This window comes from Etheostoma cragini, chromosome 11 (assembly GCF_013103735.1).
Source record: "Etheostoma cragini isolate CJK2018 chromosome 11, CSU_Ecrag_1.0, whole genome shotgun sequence".
Lineage (NCBI taxonomy): Eukaryota > Metazoa > Chordata > Actinopteri > Perciformes > Percidae > Etheostoma > Etheostoma cragini.
In genome coordinates, this window is record NC_048417.1 from 16,097,272 (window position 1) to 16,119,469 (window position 22,198).

Here is a 22,198-nt window from a genome sequence, read left to right on the forward strand (position 1 = left end):
CCCCCCCCCCCCTTTCTCCTAACAACATGCCTCATGCGTGACACGCGTGTTTCTATTAGATTATTTTTAATTTGCAGCTGTTTATTTTGCTTTCATGCTTTGACAGTGATACTGTTTTGGTTGAATTACCTAAGTTTATGAGCCTCTCACAGACACAATAATGCTAATAAATGCTAAAGCAAATGCCTGTATAATAACATCCCTCATGTGCAGAGAGGAATGGAACCTATTCATGTTTATAAAATACAAATAAGATCACCTATTTTATGTTTCACCATGCTTGCAACATCATTCTTGTTATGCTTTTCCGATGTTATAAAATGGTCCAGATAATTAATGTGTGACAGTAATCCAGATCCAGGTTTGTCCAGATGAAGTTAATTATTTGTAGGAGGAAATAAATGTCATGGCAAAAGTGTATTTAAAAGAAAACATGGTTATTTAGTTTTTTCAGAGCTTTTTCTAGTTCCAGTGTTTGTTTTTACCCGTGTCTTATAGGTTCAGAAGACTCGTTGTGCGGCCAAGGCAACCAAGGAGAGCTCCATGTTACGGCAGCACAGACAGGTGTGGAGCAGAGAGTGCCCCAGGCTGCAAAAAGCTGAGTAAGAGCCCCCCTATTACTCCCTGTCATTATCTGCTGCAGTTTTCTAGATCTGCTATTACACCACACAACCGTTCTACTTAAGCTCCATTGAACCCAGACAGGACCCTGCATGAAAAAATAGGGTGTAAAGAGGGGGGACAATAGTAAGCCCAAAGAGAAAAATGTATGAGGGAGAAAACAAGAAGAGAAGAGGAGGAAGATTTAAGCTGATTCATGCAGTGATGATGACATTGAACAAAGGGTGAGAAACAGGAAGAAGTGGAGGGTTTGAGCTGTGCGGGGACAGTGCAGTATACTGAGTGGAGAAACACTCCCTCGTGAGCTGAGGCAGAAGTGTGTGGGGCCCCAGCGGTGTCATGCCTTGTGAAGTGAGAAGGGCAGCGCTAGCTCTGGGGTGCAGCTTGTTTGGCTGCGTAATGACTGTGTCTGAGCCACCCAAGGTTAATGATGTACACAAGCAAGAACCTCAGTAATGAGCCTAGTCATAAAGATGTGCCACAGCTTGCAACTCTCTAAGCATATATGTATTTAAAATACCATGGGATTCAAAAGCCACCTTGTCAAATGGTAAAATAGGCAAGTATGTCTCTATGGTTACTTCCTTTTTTTTAAATCTCTTAAATCATGGCAGTAGTACGTAATGGTGTAAAGTATCTAAATACATGCATTTAAGTAAGCACTATTTTGAGGCACTAGTGCTTTATTTGTGTTATTCAATTTAATGCTACTTTATACTTCAACTTTACTACATTTATCTCACATGTTTAGTCACTAGATAGTTTAAAGATTCAGATTATTGATACAAAATATACTCCCAAGCAGTGAATCAAGTGTTAAAATTAGCCCCACCTTGGGCGCCCAGATAGGCCAGTTGGTAGAGCAGGCGCCCATATGTAGAGGTTTATTCCTCATCGCAGCAGGCCCGGTTTCCACTCCGACCTGCGGCCCTTTGCTGCATGTCATTGCCCCTTTTTCTCTCCCCTTTTATGTCTTCAGCTGTCCTGTGAAAAGAAAAGGTCGAAAATGCCCCAAATATAATCTTAAAAAACAAACAAAAGGCCCACCTTAATAACAGTAATAATAATAATAATAATAATAATAATAATAATGTATCCGTTATTAGTCCCACAAGGGAAAATTACAATTTAGACTCTGTTGTTTTTACACACATTGCACAAAGGCCTTAATTACACACACATGCTCAGTACCTATACATGCACTAAATGGAGAGATGTTGGAGTTTTCCAGCTGCAACATTACAGTGACGCTCACACGTTGATGCATCAATCATTTTTATTTATTAATTATATATATATTATTCTGTAATGGGACAACTTGCATAATGAGTGCTTTTAATTTTGGTACTTAAAGGTGCTCTAAGCGATGTTGGGTGACATTACTTCTTGTTGCTGTATTGTTGGCGTAACACTTGTTGAAGTATTTTCAAACAAAGTGAAACAAACTCGCCCCTCCCTCCTCCTTATCCCGTGCCCTCCCCCTTCCTTCTGTGCTTTCATGCACTAACCCCCCCCCAACCCACACCCCCACCCCCAAATCCTTCTTGTCGGTTATTGGCTGGAACGCTGGAGGACTGTTTGTGTATGCTTTGTGGTGCATGTGGGCACAGTTTAAAAGTGTTCTAGACAGCCCAGGGTCTATAAACAGCAACAAAAACAAACTGTGCCCACCTGCACCACAAAGCATACACAAACAGTGTTCCAGCGTTCCAGCCAATAACCGACAAGAAGGATTTGGGGGTTGGGGGGGGGGGGGGGGGGTTAGTGCGGGCGAAGCACAGAAGGGAGGGGGAGGGGACGGGATGAGGAGGAGGGAGGAGAGCGCTAGTTTTGTTTAGTTTGAAAATAATTTGAACGTCAACGAGAAGTAACGTCACCCAACATTCCTTTGAGCCTCTTTAAGTATATTTTATTTTAATATATTTTAATGCTAACATTTATAAACATTTACTTGTATTTCTTCCACCACTGGTTTTATGTATTCAATAAGGAGATAGGTCAACTCAAAGCTGTGTTATTGTGCATAATTGATGTTGTTATAGTAGGTATTGGAGCCTAATTTGTTAACTTAGCAATATTCCTTGCTAATATTTGCTTTTCATGTGCCCTAGAATTTTGTGCTCTTTCCCGCCCCCCCAGCAAACATTTGAACCAAATCCATCTTGTTGGCTTTTCAAGTTATATAATGTTGAATAATGTTATTGTTAATTGGTGGCTAAATTAACTAATGTGGTGGTATTTACACAGCTTCCTCATTTTCTCATGAAACAGGGAGAAGGCGGAGAATGACATCCATGACTTTCTAGAGCAGATCAAACCAAATAGTAGAACAGATACTGCCATCTTCTTGCTTCAAGAATATGGTAAACAAGACTAACCATTTTCAAATAAAGCATTGGTGACTGTCCCTCCTTCAATCCCTGTTGTTTAAAATAATTATACCACTATGTGTCCTCCTTGTATGTCTGTTTTGGGGTATAGGGCTGCTCCTAAAGAGGGAGCGGGAGGCATTCAGGATAGCAACGGTGGAGCCTGTTTATCAGCTCAAGGATGACCTGTGCTTCAGACTGAGTGAAGTACAACACCAGCAGCTCACTGCTCATCGATCAAACTGGGAACAAGTAATACAACAGGTACTGTATCTAAGTGACATCAAACAGACATGTCTTGATATTTACAGTGACTTTGATAAAGGAGCTCTATTTGTACAAAGCTAGCAGAAGTTGTTTAAACCTGGTTAAAAAAAAAATGGTTCAGCTTTTAAGAATACTTGCACATTACAGCTCATGTGGAGTATTTTATCCCGTTAGTACACTCAATATCTTGACTGCGCTCACTCTCTGCAGGTACCAAAACAGTCTGTCCTGCATAACCAACAGAACTTTAAACTCTCCTGTTTGTTCACACAATGATCTCTTTGTGAAGAGAGATTGTGAATTATTTTGACACCATACACTATTTATACATCCAAACATCTAGATGTTTTCATCTTGGGAAATAAGCAGTTACTTAATTGATGTTTTTGTTATCCTTGAATCACCAGATAAACTTTGTGAAGGACCAGCAAGATGACATAACTACAAAACTTCATGCAGAGTACCTGGCCTTGGAGGGGGAGATCATTGGACTTTGCTTAGAGGTATGTTGGTTCTAGATCTCCTTCAGCAAAACACCAATTTCCAGTCTGTATTATAGCTTACACTTGAATTTAAGTAGTGATCGCTACAGTGTGTCTCCAAAGCAAATCATAAAAACATCGTCTAAACAGTTCAAACTGTATCTTCAAAGATGTCATATTGTCCCCTGCAGAAATATCTCATGAGTACTTCAGATAATCTGGTAAACGTAGAATACATTCCAGAGTTGGTTTTGGACTCAGATTGCCCTTACCCAGAGCTGAAGGCCTCCCTGATCCAGGCCTTCCACTCCCTGTCAGAATGCTACCAGAGCAGGCTGCAAAGTCTGCAAGATCAACTGCAGAGAATCGACAGGTAGGCTTTAGGACAACTGACAATTAAGCCTGGCTTCTTCTTCTTATTCTAAATTCTTACATATCGATTGAATGAGAACATTCTAGCAATTTGGCAGCTAAAATGGAATGCTGCAACCTTGATAGTATCAGGATCAAGATTAATAAAGTAGCTCAAATCTATCTGGGCAGATCAAGATGAAAGAAGCAAGTCATTTCACTCCCAGAAGCAAGCTGTTGAAATAGACAAGTCTTTCTCGTCAGGAGGTTGATTATATCAATGTCTCCCAATTTTCTATATGGCCGCTATATCACACTGTTTGCTTCTATGAGTAGGGTGCAATTTATTAATATGTATGCCTTGGAAATGAAGTGAAACAAATGAAGATGTACATAGTTTAACAGTATTATTTATTTTCCTTTATGATAATATATCTTTTCTGGGCTGGAATCTGTTTCAGGTTCTGTGGTTGGTGTGCAGATGACCACCAATGCTTCCAGTTCACTTTGTCTCAGTACACTCATGACATACCCAACCACAGAGCACTCTTCATGGACATGTTGCAAAGACTCTTCCCTGAGACAACTAGACAAGAGCTGGTCAGTACTTTTACCTTTTGAAAAAAAAGAAAATTGATTTAGTTGCCTACTAAAATAGAGAAGATTTGGTGCATGTACAGTAAAATACACATGCATGCACACACTGGTCTGTTTTGGTTTTGGACATTGTACATGCAGTGCTGTGTACAATGCATTCACACACCTGAAGACACACACAAACACACACACACACACACACACACACACACACACACACACTTTGATGGACACACACACACTCTATCTTGATGCACTTCTACTCACACCCATCTAAAAATGTAAGTACCTTCCCCAGTCTGAAGCATCCCTGCACTGTGAGTCCCAGACTCCCTGATCAATGTAGCTCAATAGCCTGAACGGAGCAGAGAGACTCACAGATAAGACTGGACAATAAGCCGCCCAGCACGCTGCCGGATGTGCCATGTCACCCACAGTGGCCGACTTGCTTGCACCACTGTCAAGCGTCACCATGACAACCGCCAGGCGCGTGCTCTCCTCTCTTACTCGCAACAAGAGACCTGTCCTCATATCAGTTCCAGCTGAGTGCTGCATTTAGCTGTAATCATTCTTTCTTTTTTTGTTTTGGGTAGGGGGGGGGGGGGGGGGGGGGGGGGGGGGGGCTGCAAGAAGGAGAGCTTTCTCAACAGTCTTTCTCAACAGACCCAGAGTTGCTGTGGTGCTAACTTCACCTAATTCAGCTATTAGTCATAATTAAGATGGTTTGCGTGCAGTGGGTAATCAGTGTGAATTATAGATTGATTGCTGAAACCCCACTGATTAAGTGCCTATATAGGCTATTCTAATGTCAGTGTAAAAGGCTTTCTTGGCATTTTCTGTATCTTAAGTGAACATCTATGACATTGATTAGAATATTTAGTAAGTTTAAAGGATGGTCTCCCAGTTGAACCCAGTTGAGCTTGTACATGTTTGGCTCCATTAAAAATGAATCCTGTCTTTTTAGCAGCAGTTTCTTTGGGCAGATGTTTTCCTTGTATTTGTTGTGGGAAAAATAATTCCCATTGCTCTTGCAGACATATGGGTCAATTGGAAATTCTATAGTTAGCTCGTTAATTACTTTGTTACAACAGAGTCTTAGCTCTAAGCTTTTAATTTGTTTAGTTTTTTTACCTCAGTGTTGAAGACTGCTCCAGTTTGAGCATTAATATTTTGCTTACCTGCCATTTAGTTATATCTGTGTGCAATCGTTTCAGGATGATAGCATTATTTCCTGTTGCTTCTTTTGTCTTCTTTAAATTCTAATGCAAGATACAGCAGCTCTGTTTCATAGCAGGTGTGACATATTACCACAGTTAAAGGGTTTGTGCAGTTTAACAATGTAAGAGCCTTGGTGATAAATCAGCTCCCATATTTTCTTCAATTGCTTGCGGTATCTGCTGTTTAGAACATTCTCCCATTTTAGCAGGGAAGATTAAGAAGAATAGTTTGAGGGATGTTTTAGGAATTTTACGTTGCTGCTACTGCATCCAACTACATATCACTCATCATCATCTCAGCAAAAAGCCTCTTTAGACTGGATATTGAAGTTTGTGGACATAGTTTCTGTATTCCTTTTGCTGACCTTAAGTTGAACTTGTCTCTCAGTTTCAATATCAGATGCTGGTGCTCTAGCTAGCTTAGAGAGGACATCTCCCTCTGCTGGATGGGGCTTTTTGTTGTCTATAATGACTTTTAGGAATGCCCTCATGATGTTTCTTTGGCTATAGTGGAAATAATTCATACTTCTTACCTTTTCTGAGTGTATCTGGGCAGCCAGGTTTATTTTCTTCTTTGTGTGACTGAGTCCTCAAGGAGACAGCATTCTGCAGAGGGAGTGTGGATGCAGCAGCAAAACTAAATGTTGTGCCACTTGAAGTGTGCACTGCAGACACAGTGCAGTGGATGGTTAGCCATACATGCTGTATCCGATTTTTTTGGCTAAAGTGCATGTGTGAACACAAGCATGTATGTATACACATACTGTGTTCATGCTCACTCACAACAACACAAGGAAGACAAGGATAGTGAAGTAGAGGACCATAAAAAGTTAAGAACTAAGGGCGGATCTTTCTTAAGTTCTAAAGTTGCACATTAATAAACAGGATTTGCTTGAATGCCTCTGGCACTTCTGTTCCGTTGGCAGGTCTGTCAGATCACTCATTTTCAATAAAACCAGTCAGCCGTCTAATTCCTTCCCACCGTCAGTAAGCCGCTATTAGCCCAAAGATGAATATCATTCCCTCTGTTCCAATGAAGCAGCCAAGTGATGCAGCCTCTGTGAGTGATGACACAATGATGAATAGCCCTCACCCAGAAAGGAACCATTTTCCTTCAGGACGTTTCAAAACCAAGAGAGAGGGGGAATTTTATACACCAGCACAACCAGATGTGACACAGAGTTTTCCCTATGGTTCTGCTGCAATTATTATGGACAGTATAACATGTAGGGGTTTTGTGGATTTCTCTTTGTGTGTGATCAGTTTTGCACGACTATGTACAACACAGCAGTGTTGTGTTTTGGGCCGCAGTACTTAGACCTTGCACACCGTTTCCTTCATATTGATCTTTAAATTTTTGTCTTAGGTGATGGTTTTCATTGCTTAGAACAACTAATCAACTTGTCCAACTAAGACATTCAGTAATGCCTTTGAGTCGCCCCATCCCATGTGCAAACACTAACTTCTCTGTCCATGTTGTTCTTCCAGATGGAGCATGAACGTGTGTGGGACTGGCAGCGCTTCACCCAGGCACAGCTAGACGTGGTGACCAAGCAGTGTCAGCGGGACCAGGAAGAGCTGCAGGCCAGAGCCCTGGTCACCCTGCAGGAGGCGAGACATGCCCACCAGGAGGAGCTGGAGCTCCACAGAGGCCGCCAGCACCAGCAGAACATCTGCTCGGATCTCAGAGAGAAGGTTAGTGTCTGGTATACCTTAACACCAGGAGCTGTCACATTTCAAGAACATTTCCATCTTTATTGGACAGCAGTTTTTATGTTAGTAATTATGCTACAGTTTTGTGCCTGCAACCCATTTGTAATCCCAGCATCATGCGAATGTATAATTTTAATGGTATACGTCTGCAGCTTACCCAGCATGAGCTGTCTGGGGTCTATTTCCCTGACATTCTTATTTATAAGGCACAGTCACTCACATCTACTGTTGGAGTGGACATAACTCAGCTGATTTCTAGTATATCTTTAACATCCTTATATCCTTTCCTCTATCCTTTTCCAACCGTCACGTGTAAATGGGATAGTTGTGAGGGAACAGACAGACAGTAGTGTCTGACTGGCTTCTTGCATACAGTATATCTGCTGACGTGGCTGCATATTACGCCAGGCTGCCACTTGGGATGGGCTGTGAATGCAAACAAGCTAACAAGGATGGTCTTGCAAACATGATGTTTCTGTATCTGAGGGGTACTGGTTCACATTCACACAACAAACAAGTTACTCATGTGAACAAATCCATGTTTTTGCTGGACAAATTGAATTTTCTTAGATTGCCTGCCATAGTGCTGGTGTCCTGTGGCTGATTATATAATGAGTCACTAAACTACGGAGGTATTGTTTTTGTGGGCCATCATCACTGAGTCTAGGACACATCACCAGACGGGGAAGCACAATGGTTTAGTTTTTTGCCATGTTTGCAAGAACAGGGTCCTGTGTTTGCTTCCTGTGGATTTTACATGTGCTCACTCTGCGGTTATACCATCCCATTAACCACAAATTCCACTGTATGGCAAGAACATGTATGGCAGGTCAAGTTGAGTGCGAACTAACACACTAACAAGCCTAATTCTCTGAGGCGCCCATGTTTAGACATAGGAACACAATATCTGTTATATGATAGGAATCACATCTGTGTCACACTTACTGTACATTTCCCCCCCATTTCCCTCCTGTCTTATTTTATTGTTATTATTTAATTTTCTAGCAAGCCCGCCAAATTGTCTCTTTAATTCACAAGCTGCGCCTTACTGTGCAACTTGTAAACAATAGCGCTCTTATTTACCACAGCATACCTGATGCCTGGCACCAAAATCTCTCTCTAAACCTAAAACAAAGGTTGGATTGGAAGAGCTTGACAACTGATTTTAGTTTTTATATATGAATGTTTCTGCCTAATCTTCAAGGAGACATGTGCCATACTCAAGTACGTGCACTCTCAAGTGGCATTACTCTACTACACATGCACAGCTGCAAGCTAGGCACAAGGGAGAAGATAGTAAAGGGCATGTTGCTTGAGTGTATATAGTAAAAATTGAGTTTTGTTTTCTTGAATGTTCAAATGTTCTCACAATGAAAGATCAGCTTGGCCAGTAACCCCTGTCTTAAAAAATATATGATTTGTATAATTTCCGTGTAGCTATAAGTAACTATGTAAAAACATAAATTGTAGTGTGTTTTCCCACAGTGAAAGTCTACTTTAACTTGTGCTGCTGCATGTTATAACTCTTGGAATTCAAATGCTCAGACAATCAACAGCTTGCAGATTGCAGACGTTACACGTTAAAAATAAATGGTGTAATATGTTATTCAAGACAGCAGTTTGTACATTTAAGCTAATTTTTACTGCAGTGTTTGAACAACAAGGACCTTTGACTTTCAGTATAGGTAAATCTGCAGCAGAACATAAACTACACGCCTCTGACTATAGCAACACATTTCTGAGTTTTGTTTTTATGGGTCTCTGAAACAACATGAAAAATAAAATCAACCAGGCATTTTCATTCCCATGACTTTTCCACATCCAGGATTTTAGTTTTTTTAGTACATGTGCACGTATTGGAGTCCATAGTTTGCATCCAATCTTTTTTTCCACTGCCCTTATCATCCCAGCACAGCGACACAGCGTTAAGACAAGATGGATTCTCCTCCTGTTGCATTTGCTTCTTTAACGCTTTGTTTTCTGCAGCTGCTACCTCTGACCCAAGCAACTCTCCCAACTCTGAGTCATTCACATCTCTTGAGATCGACTCCATTTCTACTCTAAATGTCATTTCTATTTTACTATGTGTTCTTTAAAGGCTGGTGCAATACAGCTGGCAGGCCACTTCTTTCATGGTCACCATCACGAGCCTTCATTTAAGAGCAGTTGATGCTCAGTTGTTTTCTGCATGGTGTATTTTGTATTCCATGGGACATTTCTGCACTTGCCAGGGGTTATTTAGAAAACGCAACTATTTAACTTAACGCAACTGAAGAAAACATTTTTAGTGTGATTTTATTGAAAATATACCCTCATATTTGTGCTAGGGAGGAAAATAAACAGCCAAATAGCATTACCAATTGGTGTGATTATGGTGTGGCTCAGTAAGCTGCCCACCTGAGTCAGTTGTAACATCACCTGTTCTGTTGCAATTGAGAGTTTGGGAAAACCAGTGAGCAAGTGAGCAGAGAAGTAGAAACAGTAAGTGTGAAAGCGTTAAAACAGCTTAACGTGACGGATTTACAGTTGAAATAGTAAACTACATTATAATGATTAAATAGATAAGCAGTTCATGTAGTTGAATCAGAATCAACTACTAGTTAACAGTTGATTTGGCACCTAAAATGATTGGATAAAAAGATTTTTTTTTTAAACAAATTGTTTGCTGAAGGTTATTAGTAGATATATAGTAACTAGTAGCTAAATAGTAATAGCTAAATGTGGTTAAAGAATTTATGTAGTTAAATAAAATTAATGAACAGTTCAAATGAACTAGGTAGCTAAAGTAATGGATAAACACTTGAAGTAGTTAGCTAAATGTAATGAGTAGTGATTGGTAAAGGTATGGATGAACAATGTACATAGTTAAATAAAAGTAATTAATAACCAGTTCAAATCAACTAGTTCATTAGTTATATAAGTACAAATATATATGTATATATAACTAATTAACTAGTTACATATATACATATATACTGTACATACTGTATCTACTGTAAATATTAGTTAGCCATCGAAGTAATGTATGACTTATCGTGAAACGTTCAAAATAGTTAGCTTAAAGTAATGGATAAACAGTTACAAATATAGTTAGCTAAAAGTAATGAAAAAACAGTTCAATTAGCTTAATAATGTTGTAATTTGGTTATATAAAGAAAACAAAGGAACCATAGGCTTCTCACTTTTATATAACTGATACATTCAACTTTTAATTATTTCATAATCTATATAATTGTGCCAGTGAAGGGGTACTTCAGTTGATCTGATGGGGCTGGTGTGTTAGACAAAAAAGGTTTGGAACCACTGGTCTAGAATGTGGTGCTAAATAAACTCATCTTAGAGATACCCTCTTGCAACAGCTCCATGGGTTCAGATGAGAGCCTATTTTGGACAATTTTTGGTCAGTGTTGGTCTGGTTCTGACCTCTTCTGAAGGCTGTGTGCTGCCAGCTCTCTTCTGAGGGACATGCAGTGGGAGGAAATCCAGGGTAATTGATTTCAAAGTGAGCTTGTACCCTTCTGTTTTGGAAAGGGCAAGGCTGTCACACAGACCACAGCTTCTTCCAGAGAAACACAGATGGCCATGCAAAGATGGCTGGCTGGATTCATGTGTCTGGACACAGATGACATTACTGAGCAAAAAACTGTTGTTCCATTTCAAAACGAGCTCCAGATGTGATGTACAGAATCATAATTGTAATGTGTGGATTTTAAAAAGTAAAATGAAATGAACGATAAGATAACTAATTTTAATGCTTGAGATATTAATTCTAATTTATCACTGACAGACAGACTCTTCTTCTCAAATCATCAGCTGTTTGTTCTGTAGTCTTCTGGCTGCTGTAAGTACCTGGCATTGATGTAAGTGTTACTGTTCATTCAAGCCTTTTATACTGTCCTTGCTTTCATTTTGCCTCCCACTTACATCTCACTCCCGGGCATCTTTGATGAGCGATTGTGTTCTCCACATTAGTAAATAAAGCCTGGCAGGATGACAGATTATTGCAACATGCTCAGGTGGGAAAGGGATGAGCAGCCCAATAGGACAAGCAACACAACAATGGAAAGAAGAAAGATTTTTATGAGACAGGAGGCTTTCTTTTATTGAAAAATCTCATTTTTTATTTCCTGTTCTCCACAGGAATTTGCAATATACAAAGTACACACTATATTATACTATACTATACTATGCTATGCTATACTATACTATACTATGGTATAATATACTATAGTATAATATACCATACTATTCTATAACAGCACTGTTACAGATGAACGTATTCCGGGGTGATCTGAGTAGCCTTCCTGCAGGAATCAGTGTATTGTCTGGACACTCTTTGTTAGCAGTTCCCATGTCACTAAGTGTTAGTGACTAACAAGTACAACTCTTCATCTTCTGGGGGTCGAGTGGACACGGTAGAGTCTCAGTAGTTGAGACAGTGCGTGGGCTGCACAGTGTTTCAAGTGACAACTCTGAGGAGGTAATTGCTCGAATATGTATAATTTTCTTCTGCAAAGTAATGTTCCGGTTATGGACTTGAGGAAAATTCTTATTCTGCCAACTGTGGAAATGCAAAGATAATTGCACAGTTTCATTTTTCTCATCTCTTAACTGACATTAGCTCTTGTCCCTTTTGAAGATTTAGTAAATCTCACGTGCCATTAATGTCACACAGTAGAGCGGTGCCACATATGGAGGAGTGGTGCTGTTCTTATAAATACATCGCTCATTTTCTCCAGTTTGCTGCTCTAATTCACAGCAATGATATTGGTTCAAGATAAGCACACGCCCATACCTAATTTGTTTCACTCATCTGCTATAGTATAGCTTAAATTTGTCATTAAATGACCTGCAATGGAAAGTTATGACAGCTGAACAGACAGACAGAAGACATCAAGATAACTGTACAGTTATTTTAACAAAGGTTTGGAGCGGGCTGCAGTTTGCAGATAAAAAGGCTATCAGTCTTTTGTTATTCTGACATCTCTGCAGTTGTTTTTGTGCAGCCATAAAATGGATGGTGTTCCGTTTCCTTTTGAATTCACAGAAAATGAGATTCCATTGACAATTTACCATAGACTGTACATAATGATCATTTCATTATCTTTGTGCTCCCTGAAATGACTTTTCATCTCTGTCTAAACAAGAGAGAAATCCAAAATACATTCACAGCTACTGCAGCTCATACAGTGTTCACAAGCTATAAAGATACATTTCAGGTTGTTCTATGGCCACTGCAATAGAACTTTAGACTTTTGCATTAGTTAGTCTGTAACATTTGCTAGTCTTTGCCTCAGTCTGTAACTTTTGCTTTGGTTTGTATGTCTCAAATGATTTGCTTTACAGACTTAACCACCAGGTTGTTCACACACCTCATCTGTCAAGGTTCCAAGCCTCAAACATCTCATCTGGGGCAGGCTGGAGTTTGATAGATGGTTTAATTATGTGAGCTTGTTTTTTTTGTATTTTAAAAACAAAGCAAAAACAAAGCTTCTTTAATTTCATTTTCAGAGGAAACAAAGGAAAGAGACAGGGATGGATATGCAACAAAGGCTCCCAGCTGGACTCCAACCAGGGCTTAAACATTGGAGCGCTAGGCTTTAGGCTTTAGGCTTTAGGCCCTAGGACACCCCAAAATATGGATATTTTAAAATGTGTTTAAACCACTTATATGTGCTGAATAGAAAAACATTTCAGTTTGGTGCCGTATTTACTAAACTTCAAGCCTAAACATTCATTGAACATAACATTAAAATTGCTCATGTCTTTATATGTTTTTTTTTTTACACACTACAGGTACTTTTTCCTGAGGCCAAAAATAACACCAACTGCTACTGCTGCACACTAAAGCAGTTTAGTAGCCATTGTTTAAATTGATTTTGAAACTTGAATGTGCTATTGACGTTTTGTATTGCTCTGGTGCTTTGCTCTGGGCAACACTTGTACTTATTGGAATCATCACCTTTCACCATTACAAGATGATATTAAACAAGGGAATATTGGAATCATCACCAACTGGTGAACATTACATACTAACACCTGGTACAAAGGAAAAAGAAGCAGGACAAATAGACATCACAAGACCAGTGGAAAACAGTCATATGTAGCAGGACAAACATTGACACAATGCTTTCACCATCATTAATCAGTCATAAGGATTGCTTTTCTGGTAACAAAAATTGCATAATGACCCCAATTTCAGTAAAATAGAGCCCTAAATGTCTGCATGAGATAACGTGTTGATTTTTAAAGAAGCATGTTGCATCTCCAGCTTCGACACTGTTACGAGTGGATTAGAGGCTGGATTATTTAAAGTCCTCTCTCAAACACACACCTGCTGCTTTTTCTCAGGCGGACATCAAGTATGATTGACTTGATGATACCGCTGGTGCTAATGTGTGTGAGACCATGATAATTTGCAGTTCATTCCTTTGGGGATTCCTAAGCTCTTCGCTGATAGATCTGTGAATCTGTCTGCCCGGTGTGAATGCCTCACTCAAATACCCAGCACGCTGTAGAGGGGCTGCTGCATAACGAACCTGTCACTCACTCCCCCAGCAAATGTTGGATTGTGTGTGTGTCTGTGTGTCTGTGTGTGTGTTTGTGTGACTGTGTGTGTGTCTGTGTGTGTGAGAGACCGTCTGTTTAAGATTTCCAGGTGAGTGAAGATTGCTTTCTCTGCAAGCAAATGAACACTTACAACAGAAATATTTGTACATTTTCTGTCAGACAATGTATCACTATGTTTGGTGATTACCATATTTTAAAACAGGTTTACACACACTTAGTTTCATAGGCCCTTCAAAACGCAATTAAATAATGACGAAAATCCATAGTCATCAAGTTGCTTTTCTTTGTTCATTAAAATTGTAGTGATATTTTGGAGATATGTTGTTGCTATGTTACAAAGCTGAGCTAACCTGGGCTCAGAGAACAAAGGAACAGCTACTAAAGGCTAAACTAGCTCAAAGCTTCAAAGTTTATGCCACATGTTGGCACAATGGCAGTGGGGCTCAGCTGGTTGTCTCCCTGTGAGTGATTCTTTCAGGACAGCTGTTAACAGACAAATATCTGCTGCATTTGCATGTGTGTTTGTTAGCTGCACCAGTGGCGGGCCCAGCAGGAGGAAGTGGCAAAGCTGGAGGCAGCTATAGCTGCTAGACAACAAGAGGAGGAAGAGATGAGGCTAAAAAGGGAGCAGGAGAAGGAGGCTGCCATCAGATCCCAGCACAAAGAACAAGTAAACATCCTCACACCATCACAATGAATGCATCAGTTTCTTCTTGCAGCACTTGCTTAATATCAACATTTATGCATATGAATGTGTACAATCACATTTCATTTTCATTTGCATGATTTCACTAATGCATGTGTTACCATGGATAAATTGGGTTACACGGGTTTGTTAAAACATCTTCTGATCATTGAATTAAAACACTGTATAAGCGTTCTCCATACACTGTATATATAAATAACTTGTTTGCATTAGATAAATAAAAACACATAATCCTTGTAGGAGATCTGTATAAAATAAAACCATATTGCCAAACTATATTATAGGGGTTTCGATAAATGGTAAATACTCAAAAAGACAATAACTAATCACTTAATTTAGTTATTGTCCTCACAGGTACAACAGCTCCACAATGTGTGTGTGTGTGTGTGTTTGTGTGTGAGAGAGTGTGAGACACTCTGATTAATGAAAGCATTTAGGCTGCATTGGATTCCATATAATTTAATAGTCTAACTGACAATAAAATATCATCTCATTCTTTCTAATTACACTTATCTGATACCTACTCTGTCACAATCAATAGGACATGACCATCAGAGACCAAGAGTTCTGTAGAACTCAAATTAGTTGTAGTGTGACTATTGCTCTTGCGGCTGTTGTTAACTTTTTTGTCGTTACTTTTTGTAAAATGTTGTTTTCCCCCCCCCAGGTCAGGCAGTTTTATTTAAAACAGCAGAAAAGGAGAGAGAGGCTGGAGCAGAGGGATCAGGAGAGACTTGCTAACCTGAGGAGCGTCATGGAGGATCAGGCAAGGCGAGATAAAGAGAGGTGAATGTTGCACCTTTTGGGAGGTTTCAAAGAGATGCGAAAAGAGTTGGTGAAAGGTCCAGAAATCTAAGAATACATTATTAAATGTTACAAGCATGACATGACATGCATTTACCTTTTCACTTATGAACTTACAACCTTTTACAATAACAGATAAACTACATATTTATGTTTTGTATTAATGTAGCTTATATCCATTATTAACGCGACACTCCGCTGTATCAAGCTCAATTTACTCGTCATGGCCAGCACTACTACTACTACTACTCAGCCTGTGAAAGCAGTTGTGTAATGTCCTCTGTGGCTCTGCAAAAGCTTTGTCAAGTCGGAACTACCCTGGTGATGTCATCAAGGTGATCTGAGCGTGGGCTTTAAGACTACGAGTACAAAAGGTCTTCAACACAAAGTGGAGGTGTAGAGGGACTGATAAAAAGAAGTTATTGGTTGCATTTTGGAAAGTATAGGATTGGGCGTTTTTTTCGAGGTTGACACACACTAAAAGTCAGGACTCTGCTGCTTCAATTTGACAATAAATACTTCAAACACTCCATTGTGAGTCACCCAACGTTATGGAAGTACAGTACTAAATTCCTTGAATATCCCTTCAACCAAAGGACAGACTAAAGAAGACTGAGATACAGCCCCTTATGTCAAAATACCTCCTGGATTACACTGAACATTACAGGCTATAGAAACATATCTGAGGGGGAATTTTACTTTTGCCGCACCTGCCATCATTACAAAAACATTTTGTGCAGTGTTCAGTGTTGCAATGTTCAAACTCACAGAATCCATCAGATGGTATGGTGCAGCCATCAAAAACTTGGAGTCTTAGGTTTTAATCAGGGCTGGGCAAGTTAACGCGTCATTATCACGTTAACGAAACACACAGTGGCGCGAGGCTTCGGCAGACTACGTTAGACGCAGCGTGGGGGTAAGTAGAGATAAACAAAGGCAAGAGACGCTAACAAATGCCATAGCGACGTGGATAGCTACAGACTTCAGGCCCATTTGGGCTGTGGAGGACATCGGTCTGAGAATCGCAACAACGACGGCAGTGCATTATGCGTTGGACAGTGTCCTTTCGAAATGCAGAAAAGTTGTGGGGCAGCACTCTAAACCCAGTCCAGCAAGGGCTGCAGAGTTAGAGCAACAACAGAATAACGTGGACATAAGAAGGAGTCGCTTATGCAACACGTTCCAACCAGATGGAATTCACCTCTGGACATGATGAATACATTGTTTAAGTTGAGAAGTACACTAAATATTTTATCTAACTGCTTCTTTATAAACAAAATGCTGCTCAGTTTTTGCAGAACAAATCTTATGGCACTTTCGTTCATATGGCAGAACATTAAAAAAAAAAATTTGACTAAATACACTACTTTTGAATTCATTATTTCATTTTGCGATTAACCGCGATTAATCGGGGAAATTATGCGATTAATCGCGATTAAAACTTTTTATCGCTGCCCAGCTCTAGTTTTGATATATCACTCAGTTTAAACTTATAGACCTGCAATGGTTTAACATCTCACCTTGCTGCATAGATGTAGAGTATTTGCCAGAGTGCGTCACTACTTCACCGTTGGGTGTAGTTACACTTGCATTTCAGGCGGATCCTATATTATGCGATTTGTTTAGCATTTCTTTGCAGACGCTCACAGAGACTTGCATTAATATCAGTTTTTGGTGGTGATATTGGCCGTGAGAATGAACTCAATCAGGAATGACAATAGGATGTATTGGGGGGCTGGGGAATAGATGAAAACAAAGGATGGGAGATGGGGCTGTTCTCTGGCAGCTCCATAAAACCCTCCACAGCCTGCAGGCCTGCTGTTTGGAGCGATAGGTAATGGCGGTTGTGGTGCTGGCAGAGGAAGGAGAGGGGCTGTTTAGGTCTGACGTCTGTGCTCCCTCTAGGGTTCAGTTTCGGGCAGATGTATTGCAGCGCAGAAGGGAGGAGAGAGAGGCGCAGGAGCTTGAGCGGCAGAGAGAAGAGGAAGAGAAACAGAATCGTCTGGAAGATCTCAGAAACCAGGTGGGTCATTATCTGCGCTTAACTCTTTCTACAACTCTGATTTCCTCTGTCACTTGAAATGACCCACAAGGAAGACTCATCCTTATGAGTTGAGATCACTGCCATCTAACGGTAAGTAAAAAGAAAATGTTATGTTTTCACTAAATTACATTTTATTATTCTATTTATCCTAGGTTGGGGTAAGGGCAGAGGCAGATCCAGAGAGGATGATGGCAGACACAGAGGCTTGGAGGAGTCGACACGTACACGTGAAGGAGTTTGATCTCCAGAGGCCTCTCTTCAGTATTAACACGTACACAGACACACAGGTGAGACATAACAACATCTACTATAAGCTTCACAGCTGCATATTCATTTACCCCAAGCTCCTTACCTGTGCTTTACATATTGTAAACCCACAAGGCCACTTTCCCCAGTTTCCTTGATGACATTCAGCCTTTTACAGAATCTTTTGTTTCATCTTGGGTGAGACTGACCAATGCAACAACTAAATTGAAAGACAGACTAACTACCAGTCCACCCCTGCCAGTGACCCATGCAGTGCAGGACAGTTATGCAAGATAGTTGGCTGACCACTCAAGAGAGAGACTACACAGCTTATATCTCAAGGCCACCTCGTCAATCAGTGTCCAGTAGTTTGTTTGTGTGTGTGTCTGTGGTTTTGTCATTACACAGGCAACACAGGCAATGAATAATGATTGTAAAAGTGTGCAAATCTTCTCCTTCACACCAACACTGTGAAGGATTAGTGAATACTCTTGTTTCAAGTATTGAATGCATACCGACAAAAACAAACTGGTAACATAGTGAGTGTGATCTAGTGGGAAACAGCTGGATATATATATTATTTACTGTGGATTTTCTGTTTCCTAGATTGTGTCTGATCCAAGAGTGCGAGTTGAGCGGGCTCTGCGGGAGGCTGGTCTGCACCACAGTCAGTATGCCAAAGAGGTCCTGTCTGTTATCACACCTGTTAAACCACCGAGAAGAGATACCAAATCTACCCTCAAATTCTGACCTGGGGCTTGTTTGGGATCACATTATAAAGTCCAAATCTTGTTTTGGTATTGAGCGTTATATTGAATGTGAATAAATTAATCAGGAAGTATGTAAGCAAGCATTGTTTTATTAACACATCACCTTTTAAAAGTAAGTGCTTCATAGGATACAGATGCAGAAAAACAAGACTCATACATATACAGCTATAAACAGAAAAGACCCTAATGGCAAAAGCGCAGTCATCCTTGGATTTGAGGAGGGAGTAGGCTATGAATAAGAGACCTTGGTTAAAGGATCTCAGTGACCCAGCGGTGGTAAAGAGTTCAGAAATGAATGAAGGTGCAAGACAATGAAGGGCACTGAATGTGATAAGCAGTATCTTGAAGTCTATTCTTTACTTTATGAGGCCCGTGAATGGATTAAAGAGTTGGTTTGGTATGTGATATAGAGCTGGATATAGTCAACCTGGTGAAAGGTAAAAGAGCATTGCAGAGCATAGTCTAGGTGTAAAAATATGAGGGTATGAATTAGTAGTTCTAGATCCCTGCTTTATAGAATTGATTTGATTTTTGAAAGTTTAGCTAAAGGAAATTAAGTGGCATCAATTCCTTGATAGCAGCCAAGTAGTCTGCTGGAAGGTGGAAGATACCAATATTACTAAATGGAAATAATACATTTGTATAAGCTGCAAATGTAAGAATCATTGGACAGATCACACCGTTTGGAACAACAGCTGCTGTGCTCACAAAGTCAACTGAAATACAGTACCTACAGTATTGACCACCAAGTGACCCAATGCAATTGCTATTATTGACTTTTATTGATATTGTTATGTATTCTACAGCATCTAATGAGATATACAGTGTCGTACAGTATCACTGGGATATGATATACATGTACCTCAAACAAATCACCTCACACATTTATCAATATTTATTGACCGCTTATGTTACTTTCAGGAAGTATATAAACACGCTTGTGTGGCAGTAGCAACTAAATGTAATGTGTGCCTGTAGTCATTTGATAACACATTCATCACTGAAATATATTGTAGGAAGGCCCACTTCATCTTCTTGTATCATGAGGGAAATCATTAAGGACTAATACTTCCCATATAACAAGCATTTAGGAGGAAAAACCTTCATAACTAGAGGCGGCTGATAGATTGCAAACCTACAATGATCATTTTAGCAACTTGCTAATAAACCCAACAATTTTTGTAAGTGTAAGTCAAATATTAAAATCAACATACAGTTAAACTATCTTTAGAAAATTAATATTACCTTACATAAATAACAGTGTTAAATATTAAAAGATACAATACTGTACATACTAACATATACAGTACATATGCAACATACTTAATATTTTAGCTTCATCACTGAAATCTTAAACATTTTAACAATGTTTTAAATAAGTGTCTATCCCACATATTAACATGTTAAGTACAGTATATATACATATCCATATATCAGCTATATACACACTTGAGAGTCTGAGGCTGGGATAGGATGGGAGATGTAGGGGTCTCAGACAATATGTCCCAGGCGTTTCTTGATGAAGTGGGACACCAGGACTTGGGGTCTCTGTTGATACTCCACCAGAACATCATGGGGGGAGGTGATCTGGTCTCCCTCAAAGCGGTTCAGCAATGCAACACAGACCACAGCCGCTGGAGAGAGAAATTAGATCATCAGTCACACCGTACACATCAAAGTAGGTCTAGTAGTAGAGGTGTTGTAAAAGCAAGATTGTATTTTCAAAGCCATCAATAAGATGTGCTCCTGTACAGAATGTTCTACATTTTTAAACTATACCTTTAACGCCACAGACACGGCACATAGCAGCAAATACAGTGGACTCCATTTCAATATTCCTCACTCCGGCCTCATAAGCTTTCCTCAGATACTCTAGTTTTTCTTCATGAGAGAAGGAGCAAAGAGCGCCATCGAGTCGGCCTTGACCTAGAGAGACACAGGCACAGCATTTGTCACTACTTGACCAATAGTTTTGACATGTTGATTGATGTACAAATATGATCAGAAACAACCTTGGCATGTGATGCGGTTTATACCTTCATAGAAGTCATGGGTGCACATGGTGTTTCCAATCATCGTAGGAAACCTTTTAAGCTCGGCAGAGCACTGCAGAAGCTCATTGGCCACTCCCTCGTCCAGCTCAGTGCTCCTGGTAATGACTTTACCCAAAACCACCTGCTCAAACTGGGGACGGAAGGAGTAGTCCACTGCTTTATTTGTGACCACCACCGTCCCTGGAGCCAGACCTAGAGGCGACACCAGGCACACATTTCAAATCTATTTTGTTTTAGAGTCAATGCCAGGATAAAGTAGTAGTCCGGGGGAAGCACCCTTTCAATAAGTTTTCTAACACTTTCAAAAACAAAAAAAAGCAGTGTTCTTACCGACTCCACCGGATGTACCAAGGCGAATCAGGACCACATCACTGCACTGAGCGTGGTGCAGCAGTTTGATGAGCTCATGCAGCATGATGGAGATGGAAGGGACGCCCATGCCGTGCTGTGATGGACACAAGATCAGGATAGGCATTACTTTGAAAACTGTGATTATTAAACCAGCAATGCAATATGTGTAGCTCCAGTCAGTATAAATAAAGCCTACTAGAACAGTATATGTCATCGTTCTGTAGTACTTACACTTAAAGAAAGCACTGGTCCTACTTTATACATACAGTAGCGATCAGTTCCCTCACAGATATCTCTGACTTCCTCTGGGTTTCCAGGCAGTTGCAGCTCTTGGTGGATAAACTGGGCGAAAGCCTTCATACGATTTGCGCTGCCTCCAACACACACAAACTATAGGAAATAGTGAGACGACTAATGAATTCTGTTTTGTGGCTTTTGAAATTCTAAACCCCAAATTATTATTTTTTTGTATTAGCATTTCACAAACCTTAATATCTCCAAACATTTCTGGGAGGTTGTGAGTCTTGGTGCTCAAGCTGAAATGGTAGAGAATATCCTCCTCCATGGAGTCCAAGTAAGGATTTTTCACTTGGACGTGTTGTCTACAAGCAACATAGTACAGCTCATTGATAAAGGGACAGATCACTCAATTACATCCTAAGTGCTCTGAATGGATAAGCAAACACAGTCACATTGGATTTTGAATAGCAAAAAGAAGAAATCGTCAATTACAAACGTAATTTATATTCTTGAATACTTACTTGATATACTCATTCTGGTCATTCCCCAAATGGTTAAGTAAAAGCAGTGCCATGACTGAAGGAGACGCTTTAAAATGAAGTATAAAATGTCTTCAAAAGTTGTTCTTCGGTAAAACCTCCAAATACTCGATGCAGCTGTTTCTAAATAAGAGATCCGTCAGACTGCAGAGCTGATATAGCTTTAACCTGTGGCCCTGCTACTGATTGGTTCCAGAGAGAGGAGTAGCACCTGTCCTCGCTCCTATAAAAACATCCACCAGCCCTAAACAAACAGA

At 40.0% G+C, this 22,198-nt stretch overlaps 2 protein-coding genes across 6 annotated transcripts in view; one reads left to right on the plus strand and one right to left on the minus strand.

Moving 5' to 3' along the window:
• The window catches only part of LOC117953470 (coiled-coil domain-containing protein 148-like), a 25,447-nt gene extending 5,304 nt beyond the window's left edge, over positions 1-20,143 (plus strand). For all 5 annotated transcript variants that reach the window (XM_034886553.1, XM_034886550.1, XM_034886552.1 and 2 more), the window contains 12 exons: positions 499-602; positions 2,893-2,984; positions 3,103-3,254; positions 3,665-3,760; positions 3,931-4,112; positions 4,552-4,690; positions 7,393-7,599; positions 14,717-14,857; positions 15,561-15,679; positions 17,603-17,720; positions 17,894-18,028; positions 18,594-20,143. In XM_034886553.1, the coding sequence (XP_034742444.1) occupies positions 499-602; positions 2,893-2,984; positions 3,103-3,254; positions 3,665-3,760; positions 3,931-4,112; positions 4,552-4,690; positions 7,393-7,599; positions 14,717-14,857; positions 15,561-15,679; positions 17,603-17,720; positions 17,894-18,028; positions 18,594-18,737 (1,629 nt within the window). In that variant the 3' untranslated portion in view covers positions 18,738-20,143. The remainder of the gene's footprint in view (positions 1-498; positions 603-2,892; positions 2,985-3,102; positions 3,255-3,664; positions 3,761-3,930; positions 4,113-4,551; positions 4,691-7,392; positions 7,600-14,716; positions 14,858-15,560; positions 15,680-17,602; positions 17,721-17,893; positions 18,029-18,593) is intronic.
• Positions 19,630-22,191, minus strand: upp2 (uridine phosphorylase 2). The gene is made up of 7 exons (XM_034886583.1): positions 21,924-22,191; positions 21,650-21,764; positions 21,394-21,552; positions 21,142-21,256; positions 20,794-21,003; positions 20,537-20,683; positions 19,630-20,391 (listed from the first exon to the last, which is right to left on the minus strand). The coding sequence occupies exons 1-7, from the start codon at positions 21,974-21,976 to the stop codon at positions 20,249-20,251; spliced, it is 942 nt and encodes a 313-aa protein (XP_034742474.1). The 5' UTR covers positions 21,977-22,191; the 3' UTR covers positions 19,630-20,248.
• Positions 22,192-22,198: the final 7 nt, after the last annotated feature.

What these genes read in the sequence shown, in the direction of transcription:
- upp2 (XM_034886583.1), bottom strand. Translation starts at nt 21,976, where the DNA reads ATGGCACTGCTTTTACTTAACCATTTGGGGAATGACCAGAATGAGTAT. An exon ending in GACCAGTGCTTTCTTTAAGT is followed by an intron (nt 21,257 to 21,393) that starts GTAAGTACTACA and finishes TGTCCATCACAG; the next exon opens with CACGGCATGGGCGTCCCTTC. An exon ending in TGGTACATCCGGTGGAGTCG is followed by an intron (nt 21,004 to 21,141) that starts GTAAGAACACTG and finishes TGTCGCCTCTAG; the next exon opens with GTCTGGCTCCAGGGACGGTG.